The sequence below is a fragment of the Eretmochelys imbricata genome, chromosome 4 (assembly GCF_965152235.1).
Source record: "Eretmochelys imbricata isolate rEreImb1 chromosome 4, rEreImb1.hap1, whole genome shotgun sequence".
Lineage (NCBI taxonomy): Eukaryota > Metazoa > Chordata > Testudines > Cheloniidae > Eretmochelys > Eretmochelys imbricata.
This window is the reverse complement of record NC_135575.1, coordinates 69,916,290-69,933,597: the sequence shown is the minus strand read 5'-3', so window position 1 is coordinate 69,933,597 and position 17,308 is coordinate 69,916,290. Positions and strand designations below refer to the sequence as shown.

General features: G+C 40.4%; 1 protein-coding gene across 2 annotated transcripts in view; it reads left to right on the top strand.

Annotated features, from left to right (window-relative positions):
* TMEM192 (transmembrane protein 192) overlaps positions 1-17,308 on the top strand; it is a 38,818-nt gene extending 21,510 nt beyond the window's left edge. The window contains exons 4-7 of one of the 2 annotated variants that reach the window (XM_077815430.1): positions 1,843-1,977; positions 8,856-8,958; positions 14,942-15,049; positions 15,340-15,452. In XM_077815430.1, the coding sequence (XP_077671556.1) occupies positions 1,843-1,977; positions 8,856-8,958; positions 14,942-15,017 (314 nt within the window). In that variant the 3' untranslated portion in view covers positions 15,018-15,049; positions 15,340-15,452. Of the gene's footprint in view, positions 1-1,842; positions 1,978-8,855; positions 8,959-14,941; positions 15,050-15,339 lie in introns of both variants that reach the window. The other variant, XM_077815429.1, reaches the window with a different exon arrangement.

The window sequence follows — 17,308 nt, the reverse complement described above, 5'->3', positions numbered from 1 at the left end:
CTTGAGTCTGCAGTCAAACTCCAGAATTTAAGAGCAAAGGGTGTTCAGGTTGGAGAAAAGCAGTCATGTAACATGCCCCATTAAAAAAAGGCTGGGGTGGGGAACAGTTATGTGGTCTACTCTAGGTCCTCATGAAACAGCACAGACTTTCTCATTTGCTTGTATGGAGAGATCATGTGCATTTGTGGAAAGTGTTTCAGGGGTGCATTCCATAACTGCAAAATGGAAGAAAAGAAAGTCTGAAGAGGTCTCATCCCCTTCACCATTTCCACATACTCCAACTTCTAATACGACTTAGACCATATGTACACTATAGCAGCACAGCTACAGCACTGCTTGTGCTCTGCTGTAGCATAGATGCTTCCTATATTAGAGATAATGAAGGAAACCCCTTCCACCAAGGTGGTAGCTAGGTTGATGGAAGAACTCTTCCGTCAGTCTAGCCATGTATACACCGGGGTTAGGTTGACCTAACTGTGACACACAAGGCATGATGGTTTTTCACAGCCCTAGTTAGGTTGGTTCCTGATTTTTGAGTGTAGCCCAGGTCTAGGCTGCATGTTGCTGAAGTTTCAAGCAAAATAAAACTCCTTAATTTGCAGCAGGATTCATGTTACGAATGCTACTTCATCCCTACTTTTCCTGGGGAGAAGAGGATTCTTGGCAGCATTTTAACTCTGTACATTCTTTAGTTTTACTTTTTCTTCCTAGTGGCAGCAAGCATAGGAGGTGTTTAACGAGCAGCAGCTGTCCAGCTTTTTCCAGAAACTGAACTTAATTCTTGTCTAAAATCATATCATGGTCATGGCCCTTTTTTAATAGGGGGCCTTTTTATTGGAAGGCAGTGATTGTGGAGAGTACAATAAGCTGAGTACAGAGTGTGCTTCAGATCGCTGAAATGGAAACTTCTCTCAATTATTTTGAGTGTGTGTGTGTGGTCTTGCAGTTTGATGTACTGATTTCCTTATGTTCATTAAACTATGTCCCTTTTGCAAGCTTAGGGCTTCTAGTATATGTAATGGTTAAAATTCCAAGTGTGTAAACACCCAAGCGAAACTTCCTTGTTGGGGGTGAGGGTCAACTTCCCTCAAACACTACTGAGAAGTGAAGGTGGAAATTAAATGGGATGCCACATTTCATAAAGTGGCAAATTTGGCCTTGACAGTTCAGTCATCCAACACAGTATCCTGTTCCTGCTCTGCTTTCAAGCAGTATATGAGTTCTAAACCTACCTCACAGCTGACATGTCTTATGTTCCCTAGAATATTGTAAAAACTCTACAGCACAAAAGAAGGACATGGTACCTACTCTGAAGAACTTAATTTATTATTTTATATCTGATGCAAGAAGTGCATGGGGAGGGGAATGATGACAAATGGGAGGAGAATGGGAATTCAAATATCTCTTCTGCCTGCTCTGAATTAAATGACGCTAGTGCCTTGGTGGACTACTACACTGATGTACTGAAAGGTCAAATATTAGACAATAGGTATAACATTCTTGTCAATCAATGATGACATTACTGATTCATTGTATATCTTAGCTGTCACTGAATTTTGTGCATTTGCTTGAAGGCTTCAAGAACTATAGAATGAAGCATTCTAGTCCTGTAGGACTTAAGTTTCACAAATAACTGTAATTATGAACACTTGTCTCTTTCTTACTCTTATGCAATTTAAATCACACACCAGTCATGTTTTTCCATTCCATAGCTATAATCCATCTAGCCTAACAAACAAGAGTCCACTGGGATGTAGGTATTGGAGGAGGGAATGTTTGAGCCATTTTTGGTTATTAGCTAGACTAAAATACGTAAATGTCATGTCTGTTTTTTCTTTTAAGGAAATGCAGCCCTGCTTCTGATACTGTCAGCTCAGCATTCCTTTCCTAACTACAGTAAAAAGTATCTCTACCTTATCCTTGGAGTCTTGTGTCTGGAGCTGATTTCTTCTTTGACATGCATAGTCATTTACACAGGTAAAAATTGTAATTATTGCCTTGTTGCATGGCCTCCTTACAATAGCTACTAAACTCTCTTTTCTCAGCATAGTACAATAATTTTTGGCACCAGAAGACTTGTTTTACAATCATAGCTGCAAACTGGCTTCTCAGTATCTGTACACATTGCAGACAATCAGATGTTCTTGTTTAAAACAAACTGGGAAGTCATTTGGCAACATTTGGCTTAAACGCTAAATATTGCCAGATAAAAACTAGGCTAGTTGTTGGAGTTTAAGGCACTGTCCCATGAAGTTAGTGATGTAGTGAAACTGCAGTAATTAAAATAGAAGTAAATGTCTAGCACAGATTGCTAGTGTGCTTTCATGACAGTTTCGTCAGACAGATATGCTCAATGTTTTTGTTTTTTGTTTTTAACTGTGACTCAAAGAACTAATATTCTTCTTGCCTAGTCAAAACTACTTTCCTTTGGCATGTGGAACTTAAATGTTTCAGCTGGTATATGGCATGTCTCAATCTTCAAACTTGCAATTTCCTTCCAGTTCCTCTTCTCTCCCTCTTTCCCCAATCTTATCACATCTAGTATTTGTTGAAGGTTATAAAGTGACACTCAGACTTTTGGAATCCCTACTTAGTTATATGAAGCAATATGTATCTCTAGCCCACGTTCACTAGAACACTAACGGCTAGTACAAAATAATTAATTTAATGTAGAATACTATATAGCATTACTGACCTGATGGGTTTGGCCTAATCCTCCAGGACTATGTTTTGTTTGTTCTATTAAACCATCACAATAAAACTCAAATTTAGATGACGAGATTGCTTGTATGCCAGGCTGAAAGATCATAGGAGTGACCTAGACAACATGAAATAAACGTCTACTCCTGGCTGCCACTAGTAAGGAAAACAAAAGGTGTTAAATACCGCAAACCCAGGTAAACTAGTGTTTTGATTTTTGAAACCAGAAATTAGGTCTCCTGCTCTTTAAGCTGAGAAGATAATCTTATTTAACTTCCCCTCTTGAGCTGTTGCACATGGAGTCTTTATTGCTACAGTGAAATACACAGACTAATACTACAAAGTGATATCTATTTTTATATCTTGCTTTTAAACACCATGTAAATGTCATTGTCCTTTAACTCCTGGGAATCTTCTTTTTTTTTGTTTTTTTTTTGTTTTTTTAAAGAAAATGAAGTGTAATCAGAGGGGTACTGATTGGTTTTATTTAAAAACATAGTAAGCTTTCATCAACTGTACTTACTTCTTAATGAGCTGATGTTGACAGCTTAGTGTGAAGTGAGACGACCAGTAGACTTCAGGGCAGCTCAGTTCCTGCTGGTGTCTCCTACACCACAAAATGAATGCTGACTGAAGTATCAGGTGGCTGCTAGTAGCTCAGCAAAATTACTGCGGTACTGGAATTCAAGTTCTGGGGTCCTCTAGTTAGAAAGGAGACCAATTACAAAACTTAAAGTGAAGTGTTGACAAAAGAAGGGAAGGGATGAAAAGAGGTTGAGTTGAAAAGAGGAACAAAGTAGTTTCGGGGAGGGGAGAAGAAACAGCTGTTGTAACATTATGCTGCTGATTCTCATGGGACAATGCTGAAAGCCAAAGCAACTTCTAGATAGCCAGTGTTTGTCAGTAACTGACCCATAAGGTGTCTCAGCTTAAAACTCTAGGAGAAACTTCATGACTAGAGAAAAGCCTAGTTAGTGACTTGCTATAAAGTTGCAGAGTGTAGTTTTATTCCCAGTGTAATGGTACTCTACCAAAATCTATAAAAGCTTTGAATACAACAGTTTCAAGATCTGACTTATCTATTTTCTTTTTAACTTGTGCTTGTAATAGTATTGAGACTATCTCAAGAAATGAAGCCTCAAATGTACCAGTCTACCTCCCTTGGATATAATAGAGGCTCTGACACTAGAACTGTCTACATGGGGAATTTGACCAACATAGCTGCAGCAAAGTATTCCTGTATAGCTATGTTGGTATAATTTCCTCAGGTGGACACTATAGTCTGGAGTAAATGTGACTTTGGAAGTAGAGTAATTACTCCAAATAAAAATCACTTTTATAGCACTTTTATTTGCTGCAGTCGGTATCTCTTTCATTGTGGATATCTACTTTTAATAAGTGGATATTGTTGAAATAGTTTTCTCCATTTTCAGCATAGTAAAGTAAATAAAATATCCTAATGAAAAATAGTGAGAGTTGATTTAGTGGTGTGCTTTTAGCTAAACACCCCCCCCTCCCCGCCCCCAAAAGGCTGGAACATAGTTACAAAGACCTGCATCACAGAAACAGCCATCATCCACTGCCTTGAAAACTAAAGCACAGATAGTGCACTAGCAATAAGATTTCTACCATAAGCAGAATAACCCAGTGGGATGCCATTGCTCCCCCTCCATTACCCAACTTGCACCTTTCATCCTGGGTATGGGGGAAGGGAAGGTAATGAAAACACCTTACAGGTTCTGTTCTCGTGGTGGTTGCCTCCACTCTGTTTTGATTTGGGCTTTCCACAATAGCACTTGTTTTTCCTAACTGTCTTCCGAATGGTCACATTCCTCAAACTTCTTCAAACTGCTCGATAGACCGAATAGTTTCTTACTGCAAATGTTACAATCTAAACAAAGTACTCCATTGCTTCCCTTGCTCACACTGATATTCAAAGAGCAAAGAATTAGGTATTTCTTTCTCAGCCTTGATCTCTTGTCCTATTTTAACTGGATAAACAACCAAGAAAATGTTGGTCTCCATACTAGTGTTTGAAGCTGAGCTTCATTCTCTAAACCTGCATGCGCCTTTAAACAAATATTCATTGAAACGGAGCTTCACACCCCTTTAAAAGATGAGGAGGCTCTGTAATCCCATCTAATTGATGTCGGTTCAAGATATACTGCAAATTGGTAAAGGAAGTGAGGGCTTTTTGGGTGGGGGGGGCAGGAGAGACTTAAATTGATACAGAACCACACATAGTGACTTCATGCACAAATTCTGTTAAAGGCCAAACTCCTGAAGTAAAACGAATTTGGGATGGGTTACAGCACTGAAAAGGCATAACCGAAATGGAGGGTCCATCCCACCATTTAGATCTTGGTATTTCTGACAGAGCACTACCTGAGTGCGAGCATTAAGTCTCTGTGGCAGGATGTTTGGTTTCTTATCGCAGAACTTGGAGCATTTTTCTCTCAAATGTTTGAAGTCCCCCTCCAAAACAAACACTTGCCTGGAATTCTTTCTAGTACACAGATGTCTGTTTAAAGTATGTAGCTCTAAGATGAAAGCAGTGTTGATTAACATTTTTAAGTGAGTTTGAGGACAGGTCTATATTAGAAACTTTTGCCAGTATAGTAACATAGGCTGGAGGCATAATTTTCTTACAACAGGTGTATACCAGCAAATCCTCCTAGTGGAGTTGCAGTTTATACCAGCATACAAATGTGTTTTGCCAGTACAGCTTTTCCCTCAAACGAGCATAAGCTAGTATAAACTGCATCTACACTAGGAGGATTTGGTGGCAAAACTGTACCAGTCACTATAGTTTCAAGTGTAGACCTGGCCTAAGGAACTCTGAAGTCTCTCAGGTTAGGTAATTCTCTTATGATAAACCACTTTTGGTAAGCTTTTCTTCTCCCCTCCAGAAGTGTTATAGTTTAATCTGTTCTGATGTATTCTGCTTATTTGTTTTTAAACTAAAGTGTTTTCACTAACTCAGCTGAAAGATCATAAACAATCTCAAACAGGGTTGTGCCATATTTCCTCTTCTGGCACCAGAAAGTAAACTGTCTTGTTCTGGCTCACACATGTTAAAGAATGGGTGGGTAGATTTTGTATTGCTACCAAACCACTTGCACTGTCACTTGAAATAGTCCCACAACACTGACTATGGATTCTCTTGCAATTGTCCTCAAAATATATTGGGGACTATACCAATTCCAAACATTCCCTGCCCTGAAGAGTTCACACGTTTCATTAAGTGCTCAACTTAATTTAGCTCTAATGGGGCATACAGTAACTAGACTAGCTAGTCCATAAATGTCTCTAGTTTACATCTTTTTGTGCTGTGGAGTTGCAGTGGGGGAACCTGTCCACCAAGGCCTTGTCTAAACACACAAGCTGTACCACTTTAACTACGCTGGCAGAAAAATCACTTCCCCCTAACCAAAATAGCTACTTACTTGTCTGCAGTTTTATGGTAATTTTCAGTCCTTAATTAGGTCACTGAATGAAATGGTGACAACTTACTGTCAATGCAGGGCTGATATAAAACATAGTGACACATAACTGAGACTTGATATCTGATGCTCCTGAGTTTAGCCTTGTAGCATGGGGAGGCCAGGGCGTTAGAGGAAATTTCAAATCTATATTTAACTAAAATGAACTCTTCTTGGCTATTTTCTCTGCTCCTGGCAGCAATGGGAGGCATCTTATGATTTGTGTATATTGTCAGCAGAGATATATAATTCTTTAAACTCTGCACGTATAATACTGCCAAATAAAAGACTAATATTCTCACAGACAAGTCATGTTGGAAATTCCTGGTATCTCCTTAAGCTGTTTTTGCCTGTGTAATACTGTGATAGATGTGATAATTTCCTAGCCTGACATGGCTAATCTCTTGAGGGTCTTGTTTTATTCTAGCAAAGTGACCTTTTAATAAACCCTACTGCATTCTTGACTGGTAAAGGACAATTTCTTCCATATAGAGTTAAGTGCCAAAGTAGCTTGACTCTTTTTCATAGATCCAGATTGTGATACCCTTCCTCATGTTAGGTAATGCCTTGCTCCAGATAGTCCCAGTTACCCTAACATTACTCCCCAAGCAGCCCTACTAAAGTATCTGTCTGGCCTGTAATCAGTATATTTTCCTAATGGTCTACCTCTGTTCAGAGTGTAATCGTTCTAAGATCTACACATCCCCAGCTCCCATTGATTTCAAAGAGGATTGAGGGTGCTTGGCACTTGCAAGATTGGGCCATATGTGAGGGATCAGAACAAAGCTTACTAGGCATGACAAATTTTACACTCTTCCTCTCAATTCCATATTATTCTATCCCCCAATTAAATATAATGAAGATGACCATTTGAAGGACTTATTTTTCCTTCCTCAGTGCCTTGAACTTAGAATAGGTTTTAAACTTCATTCACACACTTGAATGACCTGTCTCAGATAAAGTTTGAGGTAGAAGCAGACCACCCAGGGACAGTCTGGTTTGACTTTACAACTTGCTGAAACACTTCTGCCTTAATTACTCCTATGATCAGTCAGGCAACCTGCTTCTACATAGCAGGTGGCTTAGTAAAACTCTGAGGGGTGAGAGAGAAACATCCTTTCCTCGCTAGAGAGGCTGGAATAGAAGAGAATGGACCATTACATAAAGTAAGGTTTTAGGTATATCCTAGAGGATGTCACCCAAACTCTTATTTTAATGTCCCTTCTCTAACCAGAAATACACTGTGATACATCTCTAGCTTAACCAGGGTCTAGGTCCACACTAACCTGGATAGCCCAAAAAGGATCCGAGACTGGGACTCAGTTCACTTTCAAGGGGTAGTGTTTTCAAAAAGGTCTGTTACAATTATTAGCTTAGTTTTTAAAACTGAATTTTTAAAGTCATTTTGATGTCTCTATACTTGAAACTGTATCTTAGTAGAGATTACACTTTCACATGCATTTGCATGATACTGCAGTATTTGAGTTGCAGAACTGCTGTGGAATAGTATTAAAAATGTCTTTAAACTGTCATCGAAAAATTAGTATAAGTTATACATGCTTAATCATCATGGGGGACTATTCTTGCACTTGAACCAAATTGGCATTTGTAACCTAACTATTTCTGGATCTATTAGGAAGTATAGATTATGGACATGTTTTCAGTTTCCAACTGGCACCATTAATGGCAGTCTTGTTAGCAAACCGAGTGTGTATTGATTTTTAGGCATGAAGACTGAGCTACCATGTTATCCCTGTAACTGGTCCTCTAAGGTCAGATTGAGGCATACTGACCCCAACTACACTACCCTTCCTTGTGTTTAAAAGTGATAGCAGCTTCTAACAGTTGTTGCAGCCAGTGTGAATAGGATAAAGTGCATCAAGAACTGACTAAAACCTGCTTTTAGTTTAAAGCATATTCAGCATGGACTATGGTAATGGAGACTCATTTGAGTGGTGTCCTATAAATGCACACATGGGGTGCACAATCATAACTCTTCAGGAATTGACACAGTCTGAGCAGGTAGTAAGTCCTTAAATAATGTGCGTTAACAATACAGAGTGAACTGCCACACAAATATCAGGACTTTCATGGGGATTTTCTGAGATTTTAATATAGTTATTAGGACTGGTTGATCATAACTATACAGCACTCCCACACAAGAACTGTTGTATATGAGATTGGAATGCTGCAAATAGAAAAGGGAAATGACCACTAAAGATACAGACAATGTGGTTCCTAGCCTGCTCTCTAAAGAGGTGTTTTGTAAACTTGGCAGATTTGTACACAATTAAGCACAAGACAATACAGGCAGCAGAGAGCAAGCAAGTGAGTTTTGTCATCTTTTGTGGGGGATGGGGGAAAGACACAGGAAGTTTTCTTTTTCAAAGAGCCTCTTATCACTTCAGGAAATGTAACATTCCCCACTGCTTGGGGCTCTCAAAGCTAGTGCAAGCTCCACAATTTTCAGGCATGCCCTTATGCAATTTTGAGCAGCAGGATCAAAGGAAAAAATGCCAATTCCTAATGTGTAACCTGACCCTCTTGTTGGGCTCCCTGGGTATCTCCCCACTGATACTTTTGAGGCAGGTTTGAACCCTGTGTAGGACTCTGAGTTGAGGAGATAGACCACGCTATTAAAAACTCTCCATTAACTACCTCTTTTTATTTCAGTGAAAATAAGCAATTTCAACAAGGTAAGGCCAAGGCCTGATATAATTGAAGAAGAAAAGATGTATGCTTACCCCAGTCACATTACTTCAGAGATTGGATTCAGGTAACCGCTTCAGTTAGTTTATTTGGGTAACTCTGTAAACACTTAGCATCAATTTCTGTACAGAATGGCATGTGGGACCTTAAAGCCATAAGGAAAAATAGAAAGGTGATATAAAAATGCCTTAATGGACTTCTGTGGCATTACGGCTGCTATATTATATTCACAAAAATCAGAAACTGTAAAGAGTCCCCCTCAGCAATGGTAACTTGGTAGAATACAAAAATACTTAATCATGAAAAGGGTATGTCATTGCCTTAATAGGTACATAGGGGCCATGTGGCAGTTATTGGTGAAATTTTATATGAATCTCTCCTATGATGTTCTAAACATAACTAGCTGTGCTTAGTCTCCTAACATAATTGGTTTTAAGCAGTCTGTGGAGAAATACTGATGTCTTGGATGTCATTTCAAATGTGTGTTTGTATAAACCAAGGAACTCTTGCCCAGAAAATATTGGGTTGATAGCTGGGAGGGAAGTAAATTGGGTGCTCCTTGCTAGACAGTAAGAAGGACTTCTGCAGCTTGAGGTCAGGGATTTCTCTCTTAGGCTGGGGTCAGGAGTATCTAGCAGCTAGTATGGGGTTAGAAGTAGAATTCCTCTCCAAATGTGGAAATATACAGATATATTGCATTTTTTTTTGTGTTGGCAGAGGGTAGAGAGACCATGAATAAGCCTATTTGGAGAGACCATCATTCAGCCTGCTCATGTTAACCTGACAAACACCCTGATCCATGTACTTTTTTTGACTACTACATATTTCAGCAACTGGAATGTGTTTAAACGTTTGATCTATTCAAAGATTAGGGTACTGTTTTGGGGGAGTGGGGGGAACTACTGCTCCTTGCATCTAAGCTAGACTGCATGTGTACTAGATATACTAGATTACATGCCCTGGTTCTCATGGGTGACTTTAATTTTCCTGATATCTGCTGGGAGAGCGATACAGCAGTGCATAGACAATCCAGGAAGTTTTTGGAAAGCATAGGGGACAATTTCCTGGTGCAAGTGCTAGAGGAGCCAACTAGGGGGGAGCTTTTCTTGACCTGCTGCTCACAAACCGGGAAGAATTAGTAGGGGAAGCAAAAGTGGATGGGAATCTGGGAGGCAGTGACCATGAGTTGGTTGAGTTCGGGATCCTGACACAGGGAAGAAAGGTAAGCAGCAGGATACGGACCCTGGACTTCAGGAAAGCAGACTTCGACTCCCTCAGGGAACGGATGGGTAGGATCCCCTGGGGGACTAACATGAAGAGGAAAGGAGTCTAGGAGAGCTGGCTGTATTTCAAGGAATCCCTGTTGAGGTTACAGGGACAAACCATCCCGATGTGTCGAAAGAATAGTAAATATGGCAGGTGACCAGCTTGGCTTAACGGTGAAATCCTAGCGGATCTTAAGCATAAAAACGAAGCTTACAAGAAGTGGAAGGTTGGACATATGACCAGGGAAGAGTATAAAAATATTGCTCGGGCATGTAGGAATGAAATTAGGAGGGCCAAATCGCACCTGGAGCTGCAGCTAGTGAGAGATGTTAAGAGTAACAAGAAGGGTTTCTTTAGGTATGTTGGCAACAAGAAGAAAGCCAAGGAAAGTGTGGGCCCCTTAATGAATGAGGGAGGCAACCTAGTGACAGAGGATGTGGAAAAAGCTAATGTACTCAATGCTTTTTTTGCCTCTGTCTTCACAAACAAGGTCAGCTCCCAGACTGCTGCGCTGGGCATCACAACATGGGGAATAGATGGCCAGCCCTCTGTGGAGAAAGAGGTGGTTAGGGACTATTTAGAAAAGCTGGACGTGCACAAGTCCATGGGGCCGGACAAGTTGTATCCAAGAGTGCTAAAGGAACTGGCGGCTGTGATTGCAGAGCCATTGGCCATTATCTTTGAAAACTTGTGGCGAACGGGGGAAGTCCTGGATGACTGGAAAAAGGCTAATGTAGTACCAATCTTTAAAAAAGGGAAGAAGGAGGATCCTGGGAACTACAGGCCAGTCAGCCTCACCTCAGTCCCTGGAAAAATCATGGAGCAGGTCCTCAAAGAATCAATCCTGAAGCACTTACATGAGAGGAAAGTGATCAGGAACAGTCAGCATGGATTCACCAAGGGCAAGTCATGCCTGACTAATCTAATCACCTACTATGATGAGATTACTGGTTCTGTGGATGAAGGGAAAGCAGTGGATGTATTGTTTCTTGACTTTAGCAAAGCTTTTGACACAGTCTCCCACATTATTCTTGTCAGCAAGTTAAAGAAGTATGGGCTGGATGAATGCACTATAAGGTGGGTAGAAAGTTGGCTAGATTGTCGGGCTCAACGGGTAGTGATCAATGGCTCCATGTCTAGTTGGCAGCCGGTCTCAAGTGAAGTGCCCCAAGGGTCGGTCCTGGGGCCGGTTTTGTTCAATATCTTCATAAATGATCTGGAGGATGGTGTGGATTGCACTCTCAGCAAATTTGCGGATGATACTAAACTGGGAGGAGTGGTAGATACGCTGGAGGGCAGGGATAGGATACAGAGGGACCTAGACAAATTGGAGGATTGGGCCAAAAGAAATCTGAGGTTCAATAAAGATAAGTGCAGGGTCCTGCACTTAGGACGGAAGAACCCAATGCACAGCTACAGACTAGGGACCGAATGGCTAGGCAGCAGTTCTGCGGAAAAGGACCTAGGGGTGACAGTGGACGAGAAGCTGGATATGAGTCAGCAGTGTGCCCTTGTTGCCAAGAAGGCCAATGGCATTTTGGGATGTATAAGTAGGGGCATAGCGAGCAGATCGAGGGACGTGATCGTCCCCCTCTATCCGACATTGGTGAGGCCTCATCTGGAGTACTGTGTCCAGTTTTGGGCCCCACACTACAAGAAGGATGTGGATAAATTGGAGAGAGTCCAGCGAAGGGCAACAAAAATGATTAGGGGTCTGGAACACATGACTTATGAGGAGAGGCTGAGGGTACTGGGATTGTTTAGTCTGCGGAAGAGAAGAATGAGGGGGGATTTGATAGCTGCTTTCAACTACCTGAGAGGTGGTTCCAGAGAGGATGGTTCTAGACTATTCTCAGTGGTGGAAGAGGACAGGACAAGGAGTAATGGTCTCAAGTTGCAGTGGGGGAGGTTTAGGTTGGATATTAGGAAAAACTTTTTCACTAGGAGGGTGGTGAAACACTGGAATGCGTTGCCTAGGGAGGTGGTGGAATCTCCTTCCTTAGAGGTTTTTAAGGTCAGGCTTGACAAAGCCCTGGCTGGGATGATTTAGTTGGGGATGGGTCCTGCTTTTGAGCAGGGGGTTGGACTAGATGACCTCCTGAGGTCCCTTCCAACCCTGATATTCTATGATTCTATGTATATCAAATCTGTGACTAAATACCCCATAGTGTGTGAAACACTAGCATGGAAGTAGTCTGTTGGTGTGGTGCTGAGAACACAGCAGAAAGATCTAACAGTTCTGCTAGTCAGTCTCTTCTGAACCTTTAATGTTCACAATTTCAAACTTCCATGCACTTTCTGGAGAAACTGATGTGTGACCCTCCCCCCAAATATACCTGAGCAGCACAGAAACCCAGGATGTAGGGAAGGTCTTCAGTTGTGTTGTCCTCTTATCACATTGGAGGGTGTGTGTGAGGGGGGTGTATAGTACAATCTGTATAAGGGATCACAACCCTTATTGATTCAGCTCCCCTCTTGACTCATTCTCAAACATTCTGAGAACATTTCTGCACCACTTCATAGTAAGACCACCTGTGCTGAGCAAGAGACTTATTAACCCCTTGAATAAATTGTTTAAAGAGCAGGTCTACTGTGAAAAGTTCTGTAAAAGGAAGACAGAGATTAGAATTCCATGCTTGCTTGTTCTCTAGATCAGATGTCTCCTTAAGAATAACTTTGCAGGGCTGATAATCCAAGCTGGGATCTGAGAAGAGCTGTTTCCTTCCTTCTCATACTTGCCCAGTAGTAAAAGTCCTACAGGCCATATTTTGCCCTCAATAACTTGTGCAGCCCTGTTGGCTTAAGTGGGTTTGTACTGGTGTATCTGACAGGCCCTGGAACTGTAACTATTAAACAACTCTATTGATGTACAAGAAGAGAATGCAACTCTGGTTCTGTAGGGTTAACAAGAATACAGACTAGGGAAGCTTCTTAAACATGGCAACTTCTGTGCCAAGTTATTCTTCAGAGTAGAACTGCACTCTAGGACACATTGTATTGTACTCGGAAGTCCACTGAAGATTGTATTTGGGTCTATGTGGACAAGACTGTATGCATGTTCAAACACCTGTTTCAAGCTTTATAAAAGCCTTAAATTTATTAGAGCATAAATTCTAGGATTTAAGTATGACATGTTCCTCCTAATGTGTTCTTTGGAAATCCAAAGGATTTTTTTATTTAGAAATCCTCTCTAGGCCAACAAGAATGTAACTTCAGCCAGCATGTATGACTGTTTACTTGTCTGAAAAAAGGTCATTGGGTGGCACTACTAGAACTAATTATAGTTAAGGTTGTACAACTTTCTCCATTAAAGACCCTGTTTTCAGTTGTATAACTGCCAGACTTTTGCTGTTTGGGCTGAAATTCCAATTCAGCCACCTGCTTCTGAACTTTTGGAACATTTTCAGCAAACATGGTTCAGTAATCTTAAAGAGAGAATGTGGGAAAGTCATCTTATCCATGGCTTATTTGTAGGAATTGCATGGCTGACAAGCTGTAGCATCTCCATGCTCTGGAGGGACTCAAAACTTGGCATTTTACTGGGGTTTTGTTGGTGGGGATAATAATGCATACGCACAAGGAGCTGGGTTAAAGTTGAACCAGGTAACCTTACATCTGGCACTGGCTAATTCTAGAGTGCTTGACTTTGTAACTTTAAAGTTTAAATATAGTTCTTTTAATTATTAGCATAATGGTGTAAGTGCTGAGTTGCAAAGGAAAAACTGATCCAAGTAATCACTTAGTATGGAGGATACTGCTTCTTGAAGTCTCCTGTGAACTATTTTCAGCTGCATCATACAAACAAGTGCTCTTTGTTATTAGTTTAACTGTAAATTGGAATGCATTTTCCTGGGGCCTAAGTGAGGCTAATGGGCTCTGGCAATGACTACTAAATTATAAACCTTCCTATCTATTCTTCTTGACTCTTTATGGTAAGTAACTTCTCAATTCAGGGTATAAGAAGAAGCCATTACAGCATTCTTTAGTACAAGAAAACTGGCTAAATTCTAGCCAACAGCCAAGCACTTTGCATTTGATACTTTTGCCTTTTTATAGAACCTTTTCTTAACATCAAGCCATGTAGTGTATTTAGATACGTGTTCTATTTTAGTTATGGTTTGATAGTCTTTGAAATGCCTCCAAATATATTGCTTATATCCAGAATAGAGTATCTCAGTGCAAGTACACTACATGGCTTGAAGCTTAAAAAGCTGTATGCAAACCAGAGCAAACAGTAAGCCAGCTACAACAAAATGAAATGAACTTGTTTATGTACACTATTGAGGCACCAAATCTTTGAATGAGGAGTACAGCACTAGCATAACTTTAAGTTTCTAGCTTTTACCAAAACTCTTCTGTTCAAATAACTTCTGAATATGATTGTGACGTTGTCTCGTTACCATGTTAAGTTTTAGCAGAAGATGTTTAACACTAAAGTTAAACTATTTATTTGCCTGGAAGAGGACCTGTGTTTAATGGCTAACTCCCTACCCTTCCCCTCTGACCCTTTCCCCTTAGGGTAATTCAGTTAAATTTGAGAGACCAGGTGGATTTTTAACCACTTTATTGAAAACCACAATAGAATCCAAAGGAATGCTTACTTTACTTTCTGTACGGCATCCTGGGATCAATTTCACTCCCTTCTGGGTGGCCTGGGCAGATGAACCTTCCTCTCTGTTCAGAGTCTGTCTCCTCTCCACACAGAGAAGCTTTTAACTTGAGAGATATAGAGTGGGGTTATGTTTGTGCCTTGTAATTGTCCTATGCATAGCCTTCCCAGACAGGTCCAACCACGGCTTCCCCACTACCGAAAAATATGGAATTCAGACGTACTACAACATTAAACAAAACACATGGTAAAACAGCGATGGGATGAACATCATAACTAGAAGGTAAAAGTGCCTTGACAAAAAGATCTAAGGGTGCTGCCTATATGGGGCCTCTCCAATCTCCTATCACCCACATAGTTTTGCTAAATGTTCAGATATTCCTCTTATGGCCCAAACTATTGTCTCACGGTAGGAAAGTAATCAAGAGGAACTAAACCAAAGTCATGAGAAGAGGTTTGTAGAACTACCATCAGTTAGTGCCAATCTCTTCTATGTGTAGTGATAAAAAGTTTGTAATATACTCCTTTAACATGAATTGTGAATGACTTTCCTCCTTTTCTTATGTCTTCAAGGGAAAGCTCAGGTTTGGAAGAAATAGTTGAAAAGCAAGGAGATGTGATAGACTATCTCCAGCGACACAATGCCCTGCTCAGCAAGAAACTACTAGCACTAACATCACAGCAAATCAGAGGTTAGAAATATCCAGGAAGCTGCTGCTGCATTTCAAGAGGAATCCAAAGCAATGTAATTTGATTTGGAGGACATACAACACAACTTGATTACTGTCTCTAATGGAAGTAGTACAGCTCTCAAGTTGGAAGTATGCATTCATATTAGAAATGTAAAATCTGCAGCTGGAGATACTGACTAGTCTGAACAGACACTTTCTTTGAGGACATTAACTTTTGCTGGGCTGAAGTTGGACCTGAGCTCCCTGACTAAACTTTGTGTTTACGTTGTTCAATTGAGATTTTTTTTTGCACAGCTGTAACAAACTCCAAACTACCAAAGTCTTCTGTGCTTCTAGAACCCAAACATTTGTTTTCCAGAATGAAACATTGTAAGGTATGGACCCTTCTGACTTTCTGGGTTCCTTATTGTAGAGGATAAGATGAAATCAAATATTGTAACATGCTATAACTGTGCTCCGTGTCTACCATGTTGAGTTTTTAAAGGCTATTTGTTTCAATATTCCCTAAACACACGTCCACAGTTGGAGTGGAAGAGTCTATAGAGTAAATTGAAGAGACTCCGTTTCTGGATCAGTGTCTTTTGCTGTTGTGGTGGGTTTTTTTGTTTAGTTTTTTCCCTTTGACCTAAAAGGGGTAACTACACAAATGGGGAAATGAAGCAAAGATGAAGAATCAGGTGTCTGGTCTAAAACACATCCAAGTCTCTCCTTTGTATGCAGGAAAAGCAGGATTTCACTTCTCTAAGCATAGTATGAAAAACTAGGCTTGCAGACATTTGATCAAATTGATGGCTGATCAAGCATCTAAACAAAATTTCAGTGTAAAATGTCTAAATCTGATTTTTAGAGCTGTCCTAAGTATTTGTGGCTTTTTTGCTGAACTTTTTCCAAAAACTATAAATAGGAACTGTTCTGCATACCAAAAAGCATCAGCATTAAATATTTATATTCGGAGAGAGCTTTTTTGTAAACTACTCTTTAAACTTGTTGTGTTGACACTTTAGTTCAATACATGAGAATTTACAGTGGTGTGTTTTTTCTTCCCCTTAGGATGGTGCACTGTTAAGTTAGAGTCTGTAAAAGGTGCTACTGTTGCAGTTACAATGATAGCGGCTTATACAATTTGACGACCTTTCTCTAAAGTGTTGTCATTTTGACTCTGAAGCCAATGGGGGTCATACCATGAATGGGAATTGGATTAGAATTTTCGTTACTCAAAATGTCTGTAAACATCCACCTCTATGTACTTGGAGTGGATTCTCTAGAGAAGCTGGTCCTTAAGCCTGAACACCTGCCTGCTCAGGTGACAGTGGAGCATACCCAGACCACTCCCTGAAACTTGCGTTAAAAGCCAGAGAACCATTCTCTTCTGAGTTTCTGCCACCTTGTTTTCCAAACCTTACCCTACCCATTGTGTATCCTACTCTGTATTTCATGGGGAGACAGGCTAGCCTCTGAGCAAAGTAGAAAGAATCTCAGTTTAATGCTGGGAGTGGTGGTCATCTCAGAACACCAAAGGAAAATTACCCCATTTTGTCTTGGTTCTGGAACACAACTTGGTGTCCAATTCTATTGTAATCACTCGGAGTAATGAATAACATACAGTTCTTGTAGTTGAGGGACAAAAGGAAAATTGGAGACTTGCTGCTATCTAACATTATTCTTTTCTCCCTAGCTGTATTTTTTAAAATACAGCTGATTTTATACTGGATATTTGAGGGATATATGAATCTTTGTTTTTAGAACACTCGGGTTTTGATGTAACTGCATGTAACCATTTGTACATATATCTGTCTGAAAAGCTGAGAATGTGACTGAAGTTCATGCACAATAAATGCAACTAAGGAAAA